This window comes from Rissa tridactyla, chromosome 16 (genome assembly GCF_028500815.1).
Source record: "Rissa tridactyla isolate bRisTri1 chromosome 16, bRisTri1.patW.cur.20221130, whole genome shotgun sequence".
Taxonomy (NCBI): domain Eukaryota; kingdom Metazoa; phylum Chordata; class Aves; order Charadriiformes; family Laridae; genus Rissa; species Rissa tridactyla.
Genome location: NC_071481.1, coordinates 1,302,114 through 1,324,529, shown reverse-complemented (window position 1 = coordinate 1,324,529; position 22,416 = coordinate 1,302,114). Strand labels below are relative to the sequence as shown.

At 47.1% G+C, this 22,416-nt stretch overlaps 1 protein-coding gene across 3 annotated transcripts in view; it reads left to right on the top strand.

Annotated features, from left to right (window-relative positions):
• Positions 1 to 22,416, top strand: part of PRDM16 (PR/SET domain 16) — a 333,612-nt gene that overhangs the window by 273,626 nt on the left and 37,570 nt on the right. For all 3 annotated transcript variants that reach the window (XM_054222392.1, XM_054222391.1, XM_054222393.1), the window contains exons 4-6: positions 5,328 to 5,462; positions 14,801 to 14,903; positions 21,466 to 21,664. In XM_054222392.1, coding sequence (XP_054078367.1) covers positions 5,328 to 5,462; positions 14,801 to 14,903; positions 21,466 to 21,664 — 437 coding nt within the window. The remainder of the gene's footprint in view (positions 1 to 5,327; positions 5,463 to 14,800; positions 14,904 to 21,465; positions 21,665 to 22,416) is intronic.

The following is a 22,416-nucleotide window of genomic DNA, read 5'->3' as shown; positions in this document are numbered from 1 at the left end:
TGTTTCAGCTTGAGCTGTAGCCCCCCATCAGTGGGCTGCCCGCGTGCTTCCAGCCCATCGCAATTAGAAAGGAAAAACGTGTTAGCAAAAATCCTAGGAAATTCCCTAGTTAAAAATAATGCCTTTTACTCGCATATGTAATGGGATAGAAGAACTCGCATAATTACTTCACTGTGGTTCAGCTGGCAAGTGATAACTTACCGCTGTTTGACAACGGTATTGCTGGTAATACTCTGTCCACTCCCGTCTACCTCCATAACATTTATTTTGTTTTCCAGCTGTTCCGATTTCAAAGGTTCCTTATGGATAACAGCAGAAGCAAGCCATTCTATATGGGCTGGCAATGTGCAAAGTACCGTTCAGTGATGCTGCTGGGCCTTAGTTTGTGATGCCTCATTCTATTTACGGAATAGAGTGAGTGTGTGTGAAAAACAGGGGCTTAAGTTCTCAGGGTTTCATACAACCTCTTTTCTCATTTTGATCTGTGAGATTTCACACCCCCTCTTTGGTTTTAAAGCTCCACTCAGATGAAACCACAGAGTTTCGGGTGATTTCTAGCTAAGACGGGACCTGGTTCTGAAGCAGAGCTGCCAAGCCTCGTGCAGGGGCCGTGCAAAGCAGTCGGTGAATTTGAGCTGAATTCTGGGTTTTCCCGGAGCTATCTGAGTGTCTCTAACCAAACAATTCCAGAATATGAAAGGGGGTATCCGTAAGTTACAGCTATGAAATAAAATAGACTATTTGCGTAGTGCTGGAGTTTGCCATATTGTATTCCCAGGGTGACTTAATGTCACTGATTGCTGCTGTATAAATTACTGGTACTGGGAGGTTCGTGGGCTGCTGGTTATTCAAACCATTAAAAACTGTATGCTGTATACCCAAAGCGTTCAGTGGCTTCAAACCAACAGCTGAACATTGACGATTCATCTCGGTTTTGTTTTCCAAGCCATTTCCATGGGAGCTGTTACCGCTTTCTGCCGAGGTGTGTCCCCGCTCCTGCCCCTCAAGGTGCTGGCCTGGCTGTCCTGCTTCGTTAGCTAATTCGGGGTCAGTAAGGCCAAGACGAGTACTTTAATCTCAACAACAGTCAACAGCTTTAAGTCAGCATCCATGTTCCTAGAGGTTCCCTGAGATAAAACAGAAATTATTGTTATTTTAGCTGGAGTAAACTCAGTAGAGTTTTTCAACCCACATTAAGAACACTTTTTTGGTTGTTTTTTTCTTGCAAAGTCCAAACTACCTTAAATTGGCTTCCTGTGACATTACTGCCATGCATCAGGCCTTCGCTATTACGAGTAGAGCTCAGCGGGAGGTAAACAAGGGCATCTAGAAAGTACCAGTTATTGAGAAAAGGTCTGGTATGGGGAGAGCAGGGGCTTTGGTGGGGTCTCGCTTCCCCTCCCAGTCGCTGAGGAGGAAATTCAGCACTTCCAGGTGGTTCTTTCAAAGTCTTCAGGTCCCTGAATAAATGCAACCAATTTTGAGGGGAGTATCAAAAAAAAAGCCATCAAACGTACTCCCAAAATCCCTTTGCATGCGGTATGTCTTTGGTTGGGTTCATATGTGTATTTCAAATTTGACATAAATTGGTGGTTCCTGACTGGGTTTTCACGTTGTCCTCTGCCGTGGGAGGCCGCCCCGGTGCCTTCTGGCAGGCGGAGGGTTCGTTGCAAGTGCAGAGTTTCACATGTTCAGGGTGGAAATGCTGCTGGCTGGACCCGGGTCTGTAGGGGTTCCTCACCACGGGGCCTCGGGGCTCCAGCACTTGGGGGCCACTGAGAACCTGCAGCAGCTCCTCTTCGAAACGGGGGGAGCTGGAAACCCCAGTGCTCCTCGCTGTGAAACGGCTCGCACACGCCGTTGGGTTCAGCTCTTGGCTACGTTCAGTGGCACGTTTTAATGATCTGAGACTCGTTTGCCTAAGGAAATTCCTCTATTCCCTTTCTTTCTCCCCATAGAAAAGGGAACTGTGTTTATTGTGGGAGAAGAAACCAGGAGAGGCCCTGGTTACGGTAGAGAAGGCAGCTGGGAGATGAAGAGAGAAGACGGGGGGGCCTGGGGTGGAGTAGTTTAACTGGTGAGTGCTGGGAAGCAATGGGATTGAGGGCTCGGGGGGGCTGTGGGGACGGAGCAGGGAGCGGGGAGCCAGCCGGGGCTTTGGAAGTGAGGAGACACGGTGCCAGGTACAGTGGAGGGGGGAAGGAGGGAGGGAGGAGAGAGGCTGCAGGGGAGCAGCGGGGACCGAGGCTTGTCCTGGCGAGGGGACAGGCAGCGGGGACAGGAGAGGAGAGGTTGGCCGGCTCGAGAAGATGCACTGGGGTGAGACAGGGAAAAGATGCTAGGGCTGGCGGGCAAGGCACCCGGGATTTGGAGAAAAACACCTGAGCCCTTAAAGTTAGGGCTGCCTGGCAAAATGCTTGGGACTGGGGTCCAGAGGCAGCGCTGGAGCATTTGGGATTAACTAGATGGGGTGAAATTCGTGGAAACGGGCAAAAGATTTGTGCTCACTGCCCTGGAGTCCTCGAGTGCCTGAATGTACGTCATTTACCCTCTGCCCGGCCACAGAGTCCGGGAGCCTGGAGGGCAGGGAGCCTGGAGCCGTCGGGGGGACGGGGACCTGCCGCCGTGGGGTTTGCTCGGCCGCGGCTCTGCTGTGGCGCGTCAGGAAACCTCCGGCAGCAGCGAGCCACGTGCGCGACGAGAGAAGGCACAAGGGGGATGGCCGCTGCTAGAGCTTGCGTTAAAAACAAAATGAGCGAGGCGAAAATGAAACAAACGAGTGAGAATTAGCTCACATAAACCAGAATGGGCTAATATAATTTTAACAAGGTGGACAGCAGACAATGTCTTGCAATGCAGTTACTGCCGTGTGCGTGGCACATTGGTTTGGACGGGCAGCTCGCTCTCACTGACCGATCTGAGCAGATAGATCTGCTCTAGAAATGAAATGGGGCGGCGTGGCAAAGGACGTTGCCTGTGCAACTCCTGTTTTATTTACTCAGGGCGCTGGAATGCGAGGCATGAACAAGGCAGGGTTCTCTCCAAGGGGAAGGATGGTGTTTCGTGGCCAAGACAGTTGAATTGAGAACTAACCCCTGTCACTGCCTCTGCTGCTGTGTTCCGAGGAGGTCATTGGAGCCAAACCTGCCTGACGTGGCCACTAATGGCACGTTCCTCATGATCTTTGTCTGAACGCTGGACTTGAGACCCGGGGCTCTAATCCGCCAGTGTCAGACGGGGCTCGGCTCCGGGTGCGGGATGCGAGCCATAGCCTGGAAACATCGGAACACGCAGGAGTGCTCCAGGTGTTCCGTGTCCGTCTCTTTGTCTTGTGTCTTGAGCTATAAAGTGAGTTCATAAGGAATCCTCCCAAGCGTGTTATAGAACTAAAGGACAGTTTGGGTGCGTGGTGTTGCTGTGTGTAGTATGTTTAAAACACTTCTGTGCATTACTCTAACGCAGGCCTTCCGCGCGTTACTGTTGTTAGAGACAGAGCCCATCCATTTAGCTCAGCCTCCTGAAGTCTAATCGGTAAGCAGCTGCTAGACTATTCCCAAGCAGGGGATTAATGAAAGTGAACACAGAGAGGGGTGTTCCTCTCCCCAGTTCTGTCCCCAACACACACATATTCTGGGGGAAAATGCAGCATTTCACCGGAGCTTCAGTGCCATATTTTGATTGTGAAGGAAGAAGCCAAATACTAATGGTGTTATTTTCCCTTTGTCCATTTTAATACACGTAGCTCAGCAAAAAAGGGTTCGTGCTGGCAGTGAGAAGCCGGGGTATGTCTGCTGGGATGGTGCAGGGAGGTGGGAGCTTTCCTGGGGATGCTCCGAGCTGTCCGGGCTGGTCCTGGCAGGTGGCAGAGCCGATGCTGGCGTGGTCCTGGCACTGGTGGGTCACAGAACCGATACTGGAGCGGTCCTGGCACTGGTGGGTCACAGAGATGATGCTGGCATGGTCCCGGCAGGTGGCAGAGCCGATACCGGAGTGGTCCTGGCACTGACAGGTCACCGAACCGATGCTGGCGTGGTCCTGGCACTGGCAGAAAAATGCTGGCGTGGTCCTGGTGCTCCGTGGGTGTAGAGACTTGGGAAATGAGTCTCAGCTGGGCACGTCGCGCCGACATTTCTCAGCCTGAACCTTATCCTTGATTTGTTGCTGCCATCGTTTTAATTTTTCCTTTCCTTTGTTCCTACCTTTTCTTTTTTCTCTGTCTTGAAATAGATGGGAAAGCATTATCGTATCCCACGAGATTTTGAGAGAATTAATTGCTAGTAAAAGCATGTTAAGAGCTTTTGATGACTGAAGTAATTTGCAATGACACAGGGTCTAGTAGGGGTAGAGGGAAATCTAAGTCTAAGGCAAAAAGGAGTTTTGTACTAAGGAGGCCCACTTAGGAGCAGAACACAGTCTCGCCAAACTGAGGACTCAAAGGGCTTTTCCTCGCTTTGGTGGTGTCCTGGGTGATTTTTAAAATGTACTTTTTTGAGTGAGTTGTGAAATGGATCGTCACAAAGGTTGGTGTGGAATGCTGAGCGTCTCTCCTGTTTCTGTGTCATTGAACCTACTTTGCTGTCTTAAGAAAGAAAAAGTGCTAAGTCTCTTCCTGGAAAACCGGTGGTTTTCTTTAGACCACAACCCTTTAATTAACCCTTTTTTTGCCCACACGCGGACTTTTAAGTATTTGAGGGTTTTTATTTGGAAGGATTTCTATTTTGCACACTAGTCAAATTTTATCTCATCTTCAACCACACAGATCCCCTGCTGTCAGTGAATTTCTAGGGTTGTAGTTGTAAAAATGAAGGCAGCATTTGTTACAGCATTTTAAAAAATACAATTTCACAGCACTGCGGAAAGTGACCTCTTCTGAAAGTTTACTGAAAAAAGGAATGAGATTTTTTATTTATAATAAAAAATGTTCCTGCATGAAAGGATAAAATAGATAATGTGAAGATGGAGCAGTTTAAGGGCCTTGCCATTAAAATGAATACGGTTTGGAGAAGGTGTCTGCCTTGATCCCTTCAGCTGGTGTGGGTACTAGAACCGTGTGTTTGTCCCCATAACAATTGTAATCCTGAGCCTGTTGCTCGTGGGCAGCTCTGGTGTATGGCCTTGGAAGTTCTGCTAACCAGGAGCTCCAAATTATGCCGAAGAGCTGATTTTAGTCTTGTCATAAGTCTCTATTAATTATATATATCAGCCAGCTTTCTCCTTTCTGTTTCTTGTTTGGAATCCTGCATTGCAAATAATTCTCCCTTCTTCCTTCTTTCTGTAGCAGCCATTTGATATCAGCTGACCCGTGTGTTTCTTCTCCCGTTCTACAGATTGCTGATGACCTGGGAAATGAGAAGTTCTGCATTGATGGTAGCCAGAGCGGAGCTGGGAACTGGCTGAAGTACATCCGCGTGGCCTGTTCCTGCGATGAACAGAATCTCGCCGTGTGTCACGTTAACGACCAGGTAATTAACGACTTTGGCAATTCCTAAGTGGCTGTGCTCACCTCACCACACAACAGATGCTGGGGTGGGTTGGTCGGAGGACAGCGGTATCGTGGCAGCACTGAAAGAAGCGACTGAGGGACTCATCCATTCAGCAGCTCCGCGGCACCATCCCTAAAATGTTCTGAAGCCCCTGGACTCATGTCGTCTTCCAGTCCCTGACTCCTTCCATGGTGGGGAAGGTGGTGTGGAACGTTAACACCTGGTGTGAAACACAGGTTATGTTAAAAAACACGAGACAAATGGAAACCGGTGTTGGTATTTTGTCACCATCCAGACTGTAGAAAGTTTATCTTTCCAGTTGCCCATGGTGGGTTGGGAGCGCGATTCCGAGCTGTAAACTCAGAAGTTGTCTGGATTTAAGAGGGTAGTGAGAGTGGGAAATCATTTGGGAATCTGATGAGGAGGAAGAAAAGTCAAAACCAAGTAGACGTATTAGAGAAATGCTCGTAGAACTGTCTCTGGGTGGGGGTGTGGGCGAAGGATGGTACATGGGATTAATAGGATTTTGATAATGTTAGCTAATGTTTGTAAAGTTCTTTGAAGCTTAAATTCCAAAAATGGATTCAGGATGAACAATCCAAGTTGGGAATGTCACAAATCTCAAATTAAGTACAATTGAAATATAAGTTACTGTTTCAGGCCTAACTTAAATGAGAAATGCAGTCTTCATGTTATTACCAGTCAGCAGAGAGGCGTATTTGGATGCACACAGAAACTGAGGCGAGGGTGGAAAAATACACTCTAACAAAAGCATTTAAAAATCTGTAGCTGACAGGGAAGGTCGGGTCGATGTGAAGTAAGCCGGCTCACGTAAAATGGGAACAGCTCGGGGTGTGCCACAATGGCAGCCCACTTCGTGAACTTAGTTCCTGTTTTAAAATGCTTTTAAATAACTTAACTTTGGATGCAGGAAAAAAACCCAACCACAATACAAAAATATCACAAATGTTCATGATGTAAGCAATCTAGAAGAGATTGAGGCACAAAGCTCTAAATTTCAGCCTGCTTAGTCAAAATGAGCTGCTGATTGCTCGGTGCCCACTCACCGCGGCTCCCAAGGGCTCTTACAACAAGGAGCCCTATAACCAAGAGCCAACATTTATCATCAGCTCCTTCTCTTACCCCGCGAGCGGCTCGGTGCCTTCTGTGACACACACGGGGCTGCTCCTGCGTCTCAGTTTCACGGAGTGACAGGATAAATGTCTTGGGGGCCGTTGCGTTTTCCCTCACCTGTTGCTTGGGTCTTTTACCATCCTTCATTCTGCACAGAAATGCCGGTTTGCGGGAGGCCGGGACTGGCCCAGTTTCCCTTCTGCGCGTCCTGCAGCTTTTCCGAGCCCAGTGAGGCTGAGGGATGCCTTTCTGGGCTCCCAGAAGGTTCAAGTGGACCAGTGCGACTGGTCTATCTAACGCTTCGTATCTGTCCTAGCTATCCTATCGTACGCTGCCTGACGCTTCCCCGCGCTTCGCAGCCAGATGCCTTCACTCCCCAACGCTGCGGTTGGGCTCAGCATCTCTGCAGGGGACTTGGCCTGGCATTCACCCTCCCAAACCCATGGGGAAGCCGTTACTGAGAGTTTTTACCTGCAGCAGTAGAAAAGCACAAATATTAAAGGAAGGGAAAAAACCAAATATTTTTAATTTGAGTTTCTTAAGAAAAGTCTTAAGACTAGAAAAAGAAACTGAGTTCATACAAATTTTTTTACATGAATACACATTTTTTCTTTTTAAAGTGTTAACTCTTACACTGCTGGCTTTTCCCAGGTTCTTATAAATGCTTAGATTACGGGCTACATATATATCCAAAATTTGCCAGAAACCTGAAGGCTGTGTCACATTTTATTCTAAGCCCAGTCCGCTGTGTGTCCTTCTGTCCTTGTCCCTCATCTGGAGATTTTTGGTGGTGCCTATTTTTAGTGCCTGCAGCAATCTGACTGGGAAGAACAGCTGGTTATCGTACACACTCATCTTCTTTTCTGGTTTTTTTTCTCTGTAATGACCACTCTTTTAAAACTTCTTAATAAATGAATTTACTGAATTGACTAAAAGTCACATAGAAGGGGGTGGGCAGCAAGGAAACGCTTCTTCAGGAGGAAGAAAATAAAAAAGGTGCAGAATATAATGAAACAGTAGCAAAGCAAAGTGTTTTCTCCCTGTCAGCCTTCTTTCCCAAACGATGGAAGAGTCCTAGGCCGGGCCAGCTGGTGGGGATGAAAAACTCCAGTGTAAAGAGCAGCAGACGATGGTGATTGATAACTAGAGGCACTGGATGCTTTGGGGGGGAGGAGGAAAGTCCCAGTAAGGATCTCCGATTTCCTGAGCTATTGATGACGACAGCCTATGGACTCCTTGGAATGGTGGCGGTATTTACAGTGGTCAGCAGCACGTTAAAATCTTTGTGGATTTTTGTATTATTATTTATAGGAGACAATTTAACCACGTTTGTTCTGGAATTTCCTATTCATTCCAAGTTTTCTCTCCCACCACTGCGACACAACACCAGCTCTCACCGCTTTCTCTCCTGGAAAGTTTCTGGTGTTAGTTGGTGGTAACTTCTTTTATTGAAATGATAATGATTCTTTTGGATTGTGGAGCTTCAGAGGGTGAGGATGGCTGTGAGTGTATTTTAGTTGTCACGAAAACGAAGAGAGTAAGATGCAGATATAAATAGGAAAGAAAAACGTCCAACAGTCCATAAGGAGGTACGTCTGCGAGCTGATACCTGCTTTCACCAGTCTCAGTGAATTCATAATTCACAAGTAGCCAAGGTGCCTTTTGGGTACAAACCCCCTTATTCGAACTCTTAGGCACTCAAAATAGAATTACTGGATTGCAAAATCAACTTCTTCATCGTGGTCCTAAGAAACACTGGAGCACCAAATGCCAGCGCAAAGGTGGCAGACGTTTTCAAAGACAGTGTAGTTACACCTAGTTGGAGGGTACGATATGTTTTTACACTTCATTACTTTTTATTTCCCTATTAATAAAACGGGTGTGCGGGGGGGTGCGTGTTACAGATCATCTTCCCGCAGATGCCTCTGAGAGGGAGCAGTTTTTGTGCTTCACTGAGCCGAGGGTGCTGGGCTGGATTCCTCGTGGAATGCAGCCAGGGCTGTTGTACGCTTTAAAAATGAATCCCCTCGTTTTTCCTGTGGGATATATTTAGAAAACGAAATTTGTGTCGACTTCAAACTTTCTTGCTTGTGCGGAAGGGGGGATTCTGCTGGAGCTGGAGCATCCCGCGGGTGAGAACGGCGGGAGCTCGGCCCTTACGAGAGCGACTCCTAAAGCCGGAGACGTGTTACAAATGTTCGGAGTGACTAAGCTGATGTCTGCCTAGTGCTATCTCCTGACGCTGCTGGCTTTATTTAATTTCACGTTGCTAGCAGGGTACATTTTTTTTTCCGTAAGAGGGACAAAAAGCCAGGGGAAAGGCTTTCTCATGGCTGTTCAGTAGGCATGCGAAGATTTGGGTTCTGTTTGTAAGTACGTAAAGAAAAGGAAAGCTTTTGCAATAAAAGATTACCCACAAAATAACTAAGCAGCATTGTGATGATAAGAGCCAGGACAAGCTTTTAATCAAAACCATTTGCTTTGCAGGAAAGAAATAAACATGTTTACATGGGGAGATGGTCTTTGCGCCTCCCCAGACCACGTTCTGCTCCTCTTCACACTCCTGTAACATGGGGACATTCCCAGGAAAGTACGGAGAATTTTCCTGGATTTTTAGTGAAATAATTGACAGCAGAATCTGGACCTCTGAATGGGTATTTCTTCCCCATTTTACACATCAAAATGCTGCTATTTAGAAAGAGATTAGTTGAGTCATTTCTTTAACTATATTTCAATTGTGAAACCAATTTTCAAATGTAAAATAATGTAAGCCAGTTTTCTTTGTATTTATTCTTACTTGATAGGTATTTGAAAAGCATAGAAGAGCCTTGATTGACTGAGATAATTGTGTTTCTAAAGAACGTCTGGAAAATAATGGTAGAAAAAGGATATGATTCGCTAAATGCGTCTGGAAAATGATACGTGACTTCGGTTTTATTTTTTTCCTGTTGCTACCGCTGCCTTCATGGGGCAAACACCGCAGCAGTTCAGCTGCTCTGAGTCAGGAGACTGGAATATTAAACAGAGTATATGTAATAAATATCATAGCCATGAGCTTGCTCTCAGGATGATAGCTGCTGCTTTTGTCTGTGTTACGTATATTGGAAAAAGGAAGGACTAACAGGAGCTACAGGGATGGAAAAAATCGGGCCTCTGGTTAATAAGCCAGTCTTATATGTGTGTGTGTGTAATGGAGATACTTTATATGTATTTTATATACACGTTCTGTGACTCTGTTCAGGATCCCTAGGTATGTAATAGAGTGCCCTAAAAAGTGGGAATCAAAAGCAATGTGGCTTAGCTGAAACAAAGGGAAGGCAACTCCGGAGGAGGAAAACAGCTGAACAAAAGCGAAACGTGCGGCCCCGTTCTGGCCAGAAATGCAGGAGGCCAAAGTTTTGCGTGTTCGCTGCTCCCTGCGCCGGCCAGACGCACGGACAGCTCTGAGGCTTGTCTTAGACCAACAGCAGGTAGAAATATTTGCCGCCTTATTTCATTGGATTTCTCGCAGAGTTAACTGTTTGCAAGACAGGGGCGTAAAGCAACCGCTTTTCAGCTCGTTTGGAATTGTCTTTGTGCGTCGCTCCCGCTGCACACCGATGCCATTAGCGGGTGTGTTTTTTGATCTTTAGGTAAACACTGCAGCTGCTCTCTCAGTTCTCTAATGCTCTTTTTTCCCTAAAGTACAGCCGTGTTGCCGCAGTGAAGCTAAGATAAATAGTAGGCATAGCTCATGCAGCAGGTAAACAGTGCTGTTTCTTATGAAAGATACCGAAATAATGAGGTAATACTGGGCCCTACTTCTCTCACTTTGACGTGTTTCGTCTCCATCTCTTGCCTGACATTGCAAACACACAATTACCACATTGTTCCCGAGCTGCCTCTGTCTCAGGAACGCTTTTTCTCCGGGAAAAGATGTGCAGCTTCGCTGACGTTGTGCCACGCTCGGGGCAAGATCCGCCTCTGAGTGCGGCCGTGTGTTGCGGTTCTGCGTTATCCATACTTTCCGTGGTCATACCAAACGCGGGGTTTTGAGCTGCAGGACGCTCGAGCCAGCGCCTGCTTTCTCCGAGTCCGAGTTCGCATCCACGGAAGCCGTTAGAGAGCAGATCTGTGTGCCGAGCCCAGACTGGAAAAGGGGTCCTCGGGGGTTTTTTTAACTTTCCTTTTTTCCTCCTTTCTTTACTTCCCTGTGCCTAGAGTAATTTTGATAAAAATCAAGAAATGTCATCTTTTCAATTGGCTGTGAGAGCATTACCCAAACCCTAGTTATATTCTTAACTATTTTGTGTTAAATAAAACTGGTAATTAGGCGAGGTGCCCCTTTTATTGTGAGAAATAAGCAACAATAACTTGTGGGATTTTTATATAAATGATGAACATAAATGATTTATGAATGTAGGTGTTCTGATGGATTAATAAATCTGATCTTTCTCGGTGCACAACAAATAAAAAAGGAAAGGAAACACAGCAGTAGTTTTAATTAATTCAGACCATCAGTAGCATGATTGCAAGATGAAGTTAATTATTATAATGAAATGTTTGATGAAATTAATGTGACTCCAGCAGAATCCAACTTTTCACTAATCATTAATGAAGCTTGTACTATATTTCTTGAAAGACTGTAACAGTCTTGTTTTTAGGTACAAGCAGCTACTTTGTTCTGCGAAGGAACAGGAGGGGTGAAGGAGTTAAAGATAATGACACGGTGGCAACGTTCGCCGTTTAGAATTATAATTCTGAAGGATTTATCCAGTGTAAAATTTGTGAATGTATCTACGAACTAGGTGTACCTTTTAGATGTGGTTTGTATTTTAGTGCTCATTTGGTTTTGGATTACTAGCTGGAAGAGAAACCTCCTTTAATAGCTTTTTTGAGTTCTTCTCTTTTTTCTCTAGCCAGCTGCAAGTGATGGCACATTATGAGTTCTGTTTTACCCAGTCAAGCCCCAAGCTCTCTGCTTATTCCTAGTCTTTCTTTTGATTTTTTTTTTTTAGGCAGTTTTGCCATTAAACTCAGCGTGGTTTGGTCCTGGGAAAAGCTTTTCTTGAACAAGCAGGCAGGAGAGTTGAAGTTCAAATCTAAAAAAAAAAAAAAAAAGATAAAAAGGAGTATTTTATCCCACTTGTAGTTTGCAGTGGAATCCATAGAAATGTAACTATCCAATCCAAGTGCAATCTGTCAGAAATACGTTCACCGCCGTCCATCTGGACGTGAGCCTGTGTCTTGCTGTCGGGTCAGGATTTTTCAGCGGGGGATCCCGAAGCACTGCACGGCGAGATGCTGGGACCCTTCCAGCCACACGGGTCCCTTTTCCTGGTTGTACAGCGGCGAGACGACGTGCGGGGTGAGGCTGGATGTATCTCCAGTGGAAGAACTGGTTACAAACCAGTGGAAAATGGTGATGAAGATTATGCTAAGGATTCTGGCAAGTGGCAAGGATGGGTTTCTGCGCAGTTTGGTGTATCTTGTAAATGACAAGCAGTTAGATTTCATTTCTCTTCTTAAACGCCGGGGTTTGTGACCGTGTCACTGCTGCCGGTTTGAAACTCTCAGTAAGAGATTTCACGGCCTTTTCTGCCGGGCAATATTAATCCGTTTGTACACAAGGTATTAATATTTCAGTTAATTTGCGGGTGCAATCGCGGGGAGGTTCAGAGCATGCTTGGAGGAGGATAAACGGAGGCCAGGGGAGAAACCAGACACGTGGTGCCGATCTCGTTTTACCGAGCGGGTATTTTAAAGGCCGCCCCGCCGGGAGCCGCGTTACCCCGGGGCTGCGACGGCGGCCCAGCCCCTTCCCCGCCGGCCCCGGGGCGGCCGCGGCGGCACCCCCGTCCCGTCCCGTCCCGTCCCGTCCCGTCCCGTCCCGTCCCGTCCCTGCGAGGTGGGGCCGGCCCGGCCCGGCCCGGCAGGACGCGGCGGAGGAGCCGGGCGGCCGGCGGGGGATGGCGGCTGCCGCCGGAGCGGCCCGAGCCCGGGAGAGCCCACAGGTCAGGCGTCCCCCTCCTTCCCCGGGCGGCCCCCCCGGCCCGGCCCGCTCCGCCCCGCCGCGGCGGGGGCCGCGCTGCCGCCGGGCCGGGCCGGGCCAGGGAGGACCCCGCGGGCGCGGGGCCGTCGGCGGGCGGAGCCTGCCCCCTGCTGGGGCGGGCGGGGGCCGCGACCGGACCCACTCCTGACCCCGCTCCCGGGCACCGGCGCCCGCTCCCGCGGACCGGCCCCGCTCCCGCTCCCGGCAAGTTTTCGCTCGGCCCGGGAGGAGCGTCGGGAGCGCGTTGTCCCGCAGCGGGACCTCTGCGGGATAAATAACGCCGTTCATGGGTGTATGGGCGCAGATACTTCAGCGATACAGTATCTGGGACAGGTATCTGGCTTGTGATAAATGGTTGGTCTTATGTTTGGTTGTAACGTGGGGTATTAATCTGCTGGGAGTTTCCTGAACTCAATCTGGAAGAAAAGTTCTGAGCGGTAACTGGATTCCGCCATACCCGCCGAACCCAGCGAGGCACTCCGGGGAGCGATGCCGCATCGCCAGCAAACGTTGGCAGCATCGGCCCTCGGGACGGAGCGGGTGAGTCGGGGCAGCCCGAGGCCTCGCGCTGCCCAGCGAAGGGAGGAAGGAGGAAAAATGCATCGCAGTGACACTATTAACCCAGCCCGTGCAGGCATTTAGGAGTTTTGGGTCTTTGTTCCCCATAAAAGGTAGATTGGCAGAAGCTGAGTGGCAGCTAATTTAGGGAATTGTTCTGGGTAAGGTGTAGGTGATATCCTGAAAAAGAATTTTACGTATTGCTGCTAAAGGTAGTGCTAATAAAACTTTGGGGTTAATAATTATTAGCTGTTGCATTCTCACAGTACTGTTGTTAGAAGAGGACAGGGTCTAGCATACTCTAAAAATTTGTAAAACCTATGGAAGACACCAAGTCTCTTGGATTTCATGTAGTTCTGATCCTCCTCTTTGTCGGCCATGCAAACTCCAATCCCACTGTTATTTCCTTCTGCTGCTGTTTTTCGTGGCTTTCCCTGCGGAGGTCTCCATGAAACGCCCTCACAGTGGAAGCTGTTGAGCTTGGTCTCCACAGCCGGGACTGCCCCAGCCACCACCTTGCCTGGTACCCGCGAGCAGCGGGCCAATATGCAGACAGATTTCGTTCTCAGTCATCACAGGGAACCAGTAAGCGCTCTGCCTGCTAGTGCGAATAAGCCGAGCTCTGCCATGTTGTCAGAAGGAACAAGACGCCTGGGGTCCACCTGCGTGTGTCCCAGTTGTCACTGGACGTACTGTTGCGGTTTCCGTTTGGTTTGGGGGTAAAACAGTAAAGATGAGTGTGTGGTACCTATGAAAACACAGGCTGATATGTCGATGCCTCGCAAGTTTACACTTCGTTGCAGCTTGGATAAAGGGGATTTCTTTCTCATCGTGATATTGTCTAAGAAATGCATCCTTAGAGTAGTCTGAGAATTCATTTTCGTTCGGGAAACCTCTGTAAGGCCTAGGTAGGCTTTCAGCTATGTTCTGTGCCCTTTAAGCGGCGATGCACATGGGGCGTGCAGCTGGCAGGTGGTCTCTGCCCTTGTCTGAAGTCCGTTTCCATTTTGGTTTGCCCCCAGGTGCGTGGCAAAGGCCCGGTGACGGTGGGTGACCCGGGCTGCACCCGCTGCCCCTCCGGGGCCTGGGGTTAGACAGGAACTCTGGATGGGGGAAAACTCACCTGGAACGGTTCACATCTCGTCTTTAGGGGTCGGGTCCTCAGGCTGTAGGTGAGAAAAATCTACAGAATAATTCCGTGGAGATACGCTAATTCAGCTCTCTAACCGTCAGGCCAGTTGTGGCTTAGAGAAGCAGAGGTTGAAATGCATCAGTTCCATCAGTCTGATCTTCCCTTTGCCATAACAAATACACGAAGCTTATAAGAGGTAGGGAAAACAATGGGAAGATACTGTGTAATTTGAACAAGAGAGGCTGTTACCGTGAATACGACTTTATTGTCCAAGCCGCATGAAACACTGACACACATAGAGTAAAATAAAGGCAGAAAAAAAGAGCTCTCGGTAGCAATTATCACAGAAATCAAGTGACAGCCTCCCCTGTTAGCTGCAATAATTTGAGTTATTGGTTAAAATGTAAAATGCAAGTCTTTGCATATTTAACATGTCTCTCAATTTTTGTTTCTGATTCCCAGATCTATTATAAAGTTATTAAAGAAATTGAGCCAGGAGAAGAGCTCTTGGTGTATTTGAAGGAAGGTGGTTATTCACTTGGGAACATGGCGCCCAGCATGGAAGGTAAGGCCTCCTTTTGCTAGACAGGACCTTTTTGCACCTCTCACCAGCAAACCTAGGAACGTTGGGAACCTCAGTTAGTGCTGAACTGGGGCTAAAACCCGGTCCAGTACCTGCCCCTTCTGTAACTGTTAATATTTTGTGTTTATTTTCACTCTGTCTCTGGTAGGAGTAGCTGTCTGAGTCAATGATAGTAAGCGTTTATTAACCTCAAGGCACGCAACAGGTTCATTTCCTTCTCCGCTTTGAGGAACGTTGTGGTTTTGAATGTGACTGGAGGTGCCTTTTCAATCCCCAGGCTCATTGTGTTTCTTTGGGTGTAATAAAAATGGGCCAGACCATTCCAAGGCTTGCAAAACGCGGGTCTTTAGGGCTTTTGATTACACAGAAAAGGGGGATCCAGGCAGGGCACGGAAGAGTCATCGCTAGAATTATTATTGCTAGACTAGGTATTATTGCTAGATACTATAGACACCTCGGAAAGCCTGAAATGGTGCAGTGAAGGCCAAAAGAATGATGATTTTTAAAAAGGTCACGATTTTATTACTGCAGTGCCACTCCTCTCGCAGTGACAAGGGGCACAGCTCAATAGGCGGCAGAGGGAGGAGTTTCCTTAACGCGTGTTGTGTGTGGAGCAGCCTGAAAGACGAAGCCTTACTCACGTCTTCGGATGTTAGCGTAACCCCTTTCCTCTAAACATCCTGCTGTTAATTCCCGAAGTGCAGTCATCACACAGACTGTCTAGGAGACGGCGATGCTTCCCAGCTTAAGTGAGGGTGTTCTAGTAAGCCCGGGCAAGGAGCAATGCGCTGGGATTTTTGGATTCTGTTCCTGCAGCGGAACGGTGGTATGTGGAATTCAGGAGGACGTGTGGAGAGGGATGGGAAAAGAGAAAGAAAAGAGACTTTGAGTCCTTCTTCCTTTTTTATGTCGTAAGAGAGCGCTGCAGAGACCCAGCCCTGTGTGATGTACGCGGGGATCCCGGGGCGACATGAAATGGGGACTGGCAGAGTTGGGCTCTGTTTTCCAGGCCTCTCAGTTCCCTTGACGTTCGGTGACAGTGAAAGTTAGAGAACAACATCAAAGGTACATGAATTTTCTCGAGTGAGGAGATTACTAGGGCATATTACTGATGTCTTCTTCTGTTCAGTCATGGAACGGAGAGCCTCTTGCAGGTTTCACATCATTGTTTGATGATGAATTTCTATAAATATATTCTCATCTACCGGTCATTTTTAAACTATTGTTTGGAAATACTGCTGTACGTAATTAATCCCTGAAACGTGAGTTGTCTCACCCGGACATCCTACGACACATTTGTTTTCTTTTACCTGTACGTGAATATGATTTTCAGATTCAAATTTGCAGTGAAGCTCTTTAAGAGGATACATGCGATATGCACAATTAGTTTGTAATATTTCTGGGAAAAAATGGGTAGTTTGAGGCTTAGAGCAGCTGAAAGCCCTTTTGCTGAAGGCCCATGGGTGAGGTGATGGACGGGCGGTGCCGCGGCTGCCCTCTCGCCGAGATGTCAGGTTTGGGGTTATTTTTCGAGTGTTCTCCCAAAAAAAAAAAAAAAAAAAGAGGTTAATAGCTTTCTTGAAGCCAGCACACAGAGATGAATAATTTCTGTATTCACAGTGATGGAGTTAACACGCACCTTTTTTTGATGTCAGGGAGAAAGCAGAAAGGAAACTCACCACTGTTTTGCATTTCTGTTTCGAATAGGCTTTTATTTGAACAGGCAGAAAGTGCTCCTTGTTTCCCACCTTTGTCATTATAACGTTTATCTGTGTCTTCCTGGTAACGTCTAGTGCTTTTGCCACATAATTGCTTTCAAATTATAATAGGCCAACATTAAATATTTGACTTCTTAATACTTTTTACTTTCAGTAATGCCATCTTCCTGCTGCCTCGCACCCCCATTTCGATTCTGAATTAACCAGAAAGAAAATGCAAAATTGTTCCACACAAAGATAATTATCATAAAAATCTTTTATCCAAACCCCAGCCAAACAGAGCAGACCCCTTATCACTGCAGGAATTTTGAGTAGGGCACTTGAACTCCTTTGAGATTCAAGTCTGGTAGATTAGCATGTAGATGCCACATAATTGTGTTCCCCTTGGTTTCTCTGAAAGCTATTAGGCACTGATTTATTTTTCTGTTACATTCCTGCTTTGTCCTGAGTGTTACTGATGGAACTTAAGATAGACACATATAACCATAGATTTGACAAACAAGACACAGAGAACAGGCAGCAATTTTTTTGTAACTGGATTTTTCTTTGCTTTTTATCCCCTTCTCCCTGTAAGATACTGAAGTAGTAACCTTTTGTGAAGGGCAGTATTTCCATTTGTGCTGCTTAAAGAAAGAAGAAAACTTTAATGAGAACTCGTTTTGAAGGGCAGTATTTTTATTTTTGGTGCTTAAAGAAGGGAAAAAAAAAGACTTTAATGAACCTGAAGTCTACAAACTGATATAAAGACACAAAATTCATACCAGGTTGTCTTAGTTGAGCCCTGCGCCTGCGTTATTGCTCGGGTCTGCTTTTGCAGGGCGACGCTCCAGCCCTTGGTCCTTTCCCGCAGCGGTGTTCATTGAGCAGTCCCATCTCTAATCCCCGGAACTCCGGGCAGGGGGATGCCGGAGGAATGGGTGCTGGGTAGGGGTGCGGGATCATCAGCTGCTCTGCCAGCCAGGCAGTTCTTCCTCTCTTTGACCCCTCTGAGCATCAGAATAGTGTTTGCAGCCACCGGCGACGTGTATAACATGGAATTACAGGCTTTTAATCCTATTTTTGTCAGTTCTCCAATTCTTCTTCTCAACAAAAATTTCTTTTTCCAAACCCAAATATTCTGAAGCGCGTGCATTTCCTTTCTTATCATCCATCTTTTCTAGCTGTGAAGAAGCTGTTGTGTTTGATGCTAGAAGAGGAGCGTTGTTGTTACCGAAGCACGAGCCTGTACAAAATAGATAGGTTTTTTTCAATTTAGTGATGTGCAAGGGCTAGATCTGTAAAAAATTGTGTAGCTCTGAAAGTATGCAAATACCAAAGCAAAATATGCACGTGCCTTAACTGAGCTGTCTTGTTTCTTACATTTCTTAATAAAAGTCTGATGGGGCAGCTCAGTAAACGTAGCTCTGCCGGCTTCTGCCAGCCGAGGACGGTGTTATTTTCTGTGTGCTTTGTGTGAGATCTGCAGTTCTGCTGGCAAAGGACAGGGAGAATTAGAAGCAAAATCTCTTCTCTATCAGTTATTACTGAGGCTGTTAGTGTATTTCATCTGTCTGTCTGTCTACCCACTCTGTAATCTCCCAGAAAGGACAAAAATGCGTTATTCTGGCTGATAACAACAGGTAGCGCTCTGTCAGGGTGTGCACTCGCTGTGGGAGGGGGTGCTGGCAAGTTGTCCGTCTTCAGCCGGGTATATAATAAATTATTCTCCTTGGCTAGTTTTCCAAACTCAAAGAGGATTTCTGGTTCCTAGAAGATGGTTTGGGTGAAATAAGATACAATTAATCACGTAAATCTCAAACTGAACTTGGAAGAATTTAGTGTGGGTTGGCAGAAGGTATTTTGATGCGTTCTCTCTGAAGTCAACAAAAAAGAAAGCAAAAAAAAAAAATCTCTGTCCTCCGTTCCAAGTTTTCAGGTCGGAGGAATTCCCAGTTTGAGCTGGAGAGGTGCTGGGAGTTTTGTAGGAGCTTCTTAAAGTGGAGGTACCAGGGAGTTCCCAGTTCGGGGCGCTTTTGGTCACTTCTATAAAAAACCTTTCTCAGGTTGAGCCATCGCTGTATTTCCAGAAGCGCAAAGAGGGGAAACATGTGATTTGCGGGGTGAATTCTGAGGTAGAGGAGCAGCTTGCCAGAGCCGTTCCACGTTATCGGGAGTTACTGAGGGATTTATCCTGTTACTCCGCAGCTCAGTGGGTGCGTGAGTCAAGCGAACTCCCACCCCACGTACGTCTCCAGGAGGCAAAAGCAGAACAAAAGTGAGGTCAGGGGCGTTAGTGCCGACGACACTCTGCGTACAGCTTGACGCCTGGGGCTCTGGAAACCCAGCGTTGCAGCAGGCGAACACTGTTTTCAGAGCTAGTGTGAATTCATTAGCGGTGAGGAGAGGCGGCATGATGAGATTATTGCCTCAGCCCGCGCAGTGCCTGCGTTCGGGACGCTTGATGCTGTCAGGCTTGGCTCTCCTCACCCGAGTTATGGACGTGTGGGGAGGGAAAAGGTACCTAAGCACACCTCCTCCCGGCCCTCGGCCCCTCGCCTGCTGCTTCACACCAGGGACGTGTTTGGGCCGTAAACACGAGCAGATGAAATACTAAATTTTGCTGGGTAGCATTGTGTGCTTCATGCTGCTGTTACAAGTAAATGCAATAACAGGGACATAACATGATGCTGCAATTCTTTTTTTTTCTTTTATCTTTTTTTCCTTTTTCCCTGTAAGTAGTAGTTTGGATTATTTTAATGGTAGGTTATACACGGTCTCTCGGTACCGCTAGGTAGTTTTTTTATATCTTGATTTCCAGGTTTCCTCCCCCAGGGACACATGAGATACATACTGGTGCTGTTCTACGAGATGCTGATAAAGAGAATTTCTTGAAGGGGTAGAGCAGGGCCTGATCCCACTCTCTGTGGGGCTGCTGATAGCAATTTCAGAGTGTACGATCTGTCAAAACTAGTTGAAATGGGAAAAATATGGGTATTTTCTTCCCTTAGGTCTCCTTTTTTAGTCGATATCCCCCTTCTTCCCCAAAGGAAAATGTTGACTTGCTGGATTTTATTTCTTCTTACGTCCCTCTCTTCTGCAGTTCAGGAAATCCCGAAGCATCTCTGTGTTTTATTCATTCCCTGTGTAAACTGGCTGCAGTACCACTGGCCGTGCGGCTCGGATACAGAGCAAGGCTTTGCTGATTGTGTCTTAGTGACATTTTCCTTTTTAGCTGTGTTTGACTCTTTCCAGTTCGTGGGCACGTCGAGACTTTCCGTGTAGGTGTGGACCACTTTGGGTTTCGGCTGCCCACGTACTCACTGAGGCAGCTTGTGGGATCTTCTCTCTCTTAGTCACCGCAGAAGCAGGTCGCGGACTCCCCGAGGCGCGGGGGCACGGGTCAGAAACCACAGCCGGAGCTTAAACGGGCTGCACTGAGAGAGGTGGAGAAAGGAGATTATTGCCCGAGTGCAGGCGGGGAAGCAGCGGTCGCTGGGGTGACACTGCCTCTGCTCGCGTCCCGCTTTTAACAAAATCAACCCTGATTTATATAAAACACAACTTCAGGCCTTAAAGCACAGCCTGAGTGGCTGTAATTGTGCAAAACTTTGGGCGGGCAAGTGGCTGGGGTGCTTTAAACCGAGGGTTTGCTGAAAGGTTGCAGATTTTGAGAACGGCTCCTGGCGGAGGAGTGGCCCCGAGGATGCGAGTGACGACGTCTCGTCCCCTCGTCCCCTTTCCCGCAGAGCGGCAGCGCTCGGGGATGGACCAGCTCCATCACTGCCTTGGCTTTTGGCTGCATCCCTTAGAAAGGGTATTTCCACACTTCCCCCCGAGCTAATGCATTTTACCACAAGCTTTCCTTTCGAAAGTAAAGTTATCAGAACAAGAGAATAAAACTTAATAGGAAACAGCCCCGGAGCCCAGAGGAAAGGGTAGAGGAGGACAGGGAAATGCGGCAGCGGTGACTAAGTGGTGGCTCGGAAGCTTCTGTTTGGAGCTGGCTGCTGGGTGGAGAAACCCGGAGCGATCCCAACTCCCTCGCAGAGGTCGTTCTCCTGGAAAATTTACAGCTCAGAGCTGATTGTTTGGCTTGGCACCATGGTCAGGATGCTGCCTTGTAAACTTAATAATAGCTGCCCTCCTTTTAATTTGTTTGACCTTGACTACAATAATTTATTATGTGCATTAGATCTTTTTTTTTTTTTAAAAAAAAAAAAAAAGGCAAAACAGCACAACAAAGAATTTGGCTCCCTTTCCTTTCTTCCGTGGTACTCTGGTTTTGAACTCCTCGGGTCTGATGGCGCACTGAGTGTCTGCAGTTGGGCAGGACGAGTTCATAGGGTGACATTAGAAAGACGTTTTCTTAGAAAGAAGCTTCTCCAGGTTTGTGCTGTGGCGATTTGCTTTTCCCAGTGTCTGCCTTTATGAGTGTGGTTTGTTCCCTTTTTCCCTGGCAGCCCCTTTTGAGGAAAAGCTGGTTCATATTTTCAAAAAACCTCGTTGCAAACAAATGCAACGCTCCAGAAGCAGCCCCAGAATTTTGTGTATCTGCTAATTCTTGTAGGTGTCCCTGTCTCAGCAGAGGCCAGGACACAGAGAAAACAAGATTCTGGTTCTGTGATTTATTTTTTTTTTTCTTAATGCTTAAAGTGAAAGCAATCTGCTGGCACAGCCTACCTTGGTTTCTCTCTCCTGTCACTTGCAAATTTCCTTTTTGTTTCTTTGTCTGAGCGATCCTCACAGAATATTACGTTTTCTTTACGAGCCCAGTGTTGGGTAAAATAATGAGGCTTGTCTGAACGTCCCGATGCCCAGGCCAAAACCGTCTTCTCTGTCTGTTGTAGAAGAGCACACGTTTCGCTGCGAGGACTGCGATGAACTTTTCCAGTCGAAGCTCGACCTGCGGCGGCACAAGAAGTACGCCTGCACCGCCGTCAGCTCCCTCTACGAGACCCTGAATGACGAGATCAAGCAAGAAGGTCTTGGAGATGGCCAGGTCTATGAGTGCAAAGACTGCGAGAGGATGTTCCCCAATAAATACAGGTACCGGAAAACTGCCAGACCCTGCTCTGGCCTGCCCCACTCCCTTCCTCCTGTGCCGGCCTGGCCAAGGATGGGAAACCTGGGAGCAAGGGGGGAGCAGGGCGGCTCAGGACACTGCGGGAATTCTCCTTCCCTTTCTCCATAGGCTTCAGGAAAGTCGTTTTTAGGATCCCTCAATGTCATTTGCTATTGGACAGTGTTTTATTTCACATTGATTTCATAGATTGGGATGCTTTTCGTTACCCACTGGTAGAAGCACCCACAGATTATTGGCAATATAAAGTTTAAATGAATTCCATGTGAGTTTTTCAGGGCTGTGACAGGTTGATAGACCTGGTTAGTATCCTTGCAGCAACCGCTCCCGTGTGATCCGATTCCGAGGGAAAACAGTGCTATTACCTTCTGCCAATATTTGCATGAAGACTTCTTATATATATAATTCTTGGTCATTTGAGATCAGTGGGTATTAAGAGGCGTTGTTGTTCTAAGAACTCTTAACATGGTCAGGAGTTCCTGTTTGATCCTGCAGGAGCAGTTAAAAAAATTCTATTCCGATCAAATTTTTGCTTTAAATTTTTTTAAACAGAAAATGTCAATGAAAAAATTTAGTGTTCACCAAGCATTTTTGTAATAGAAATGTGAAAAGGAAAAAAAAGAAGATAGGATATTCTCCATCTCATATTTTCATTTGCAATAACCATTCAATTGTTGTTATAAGGCAACCCTAAAAAAGAATTAAACTTTTTTTAAAA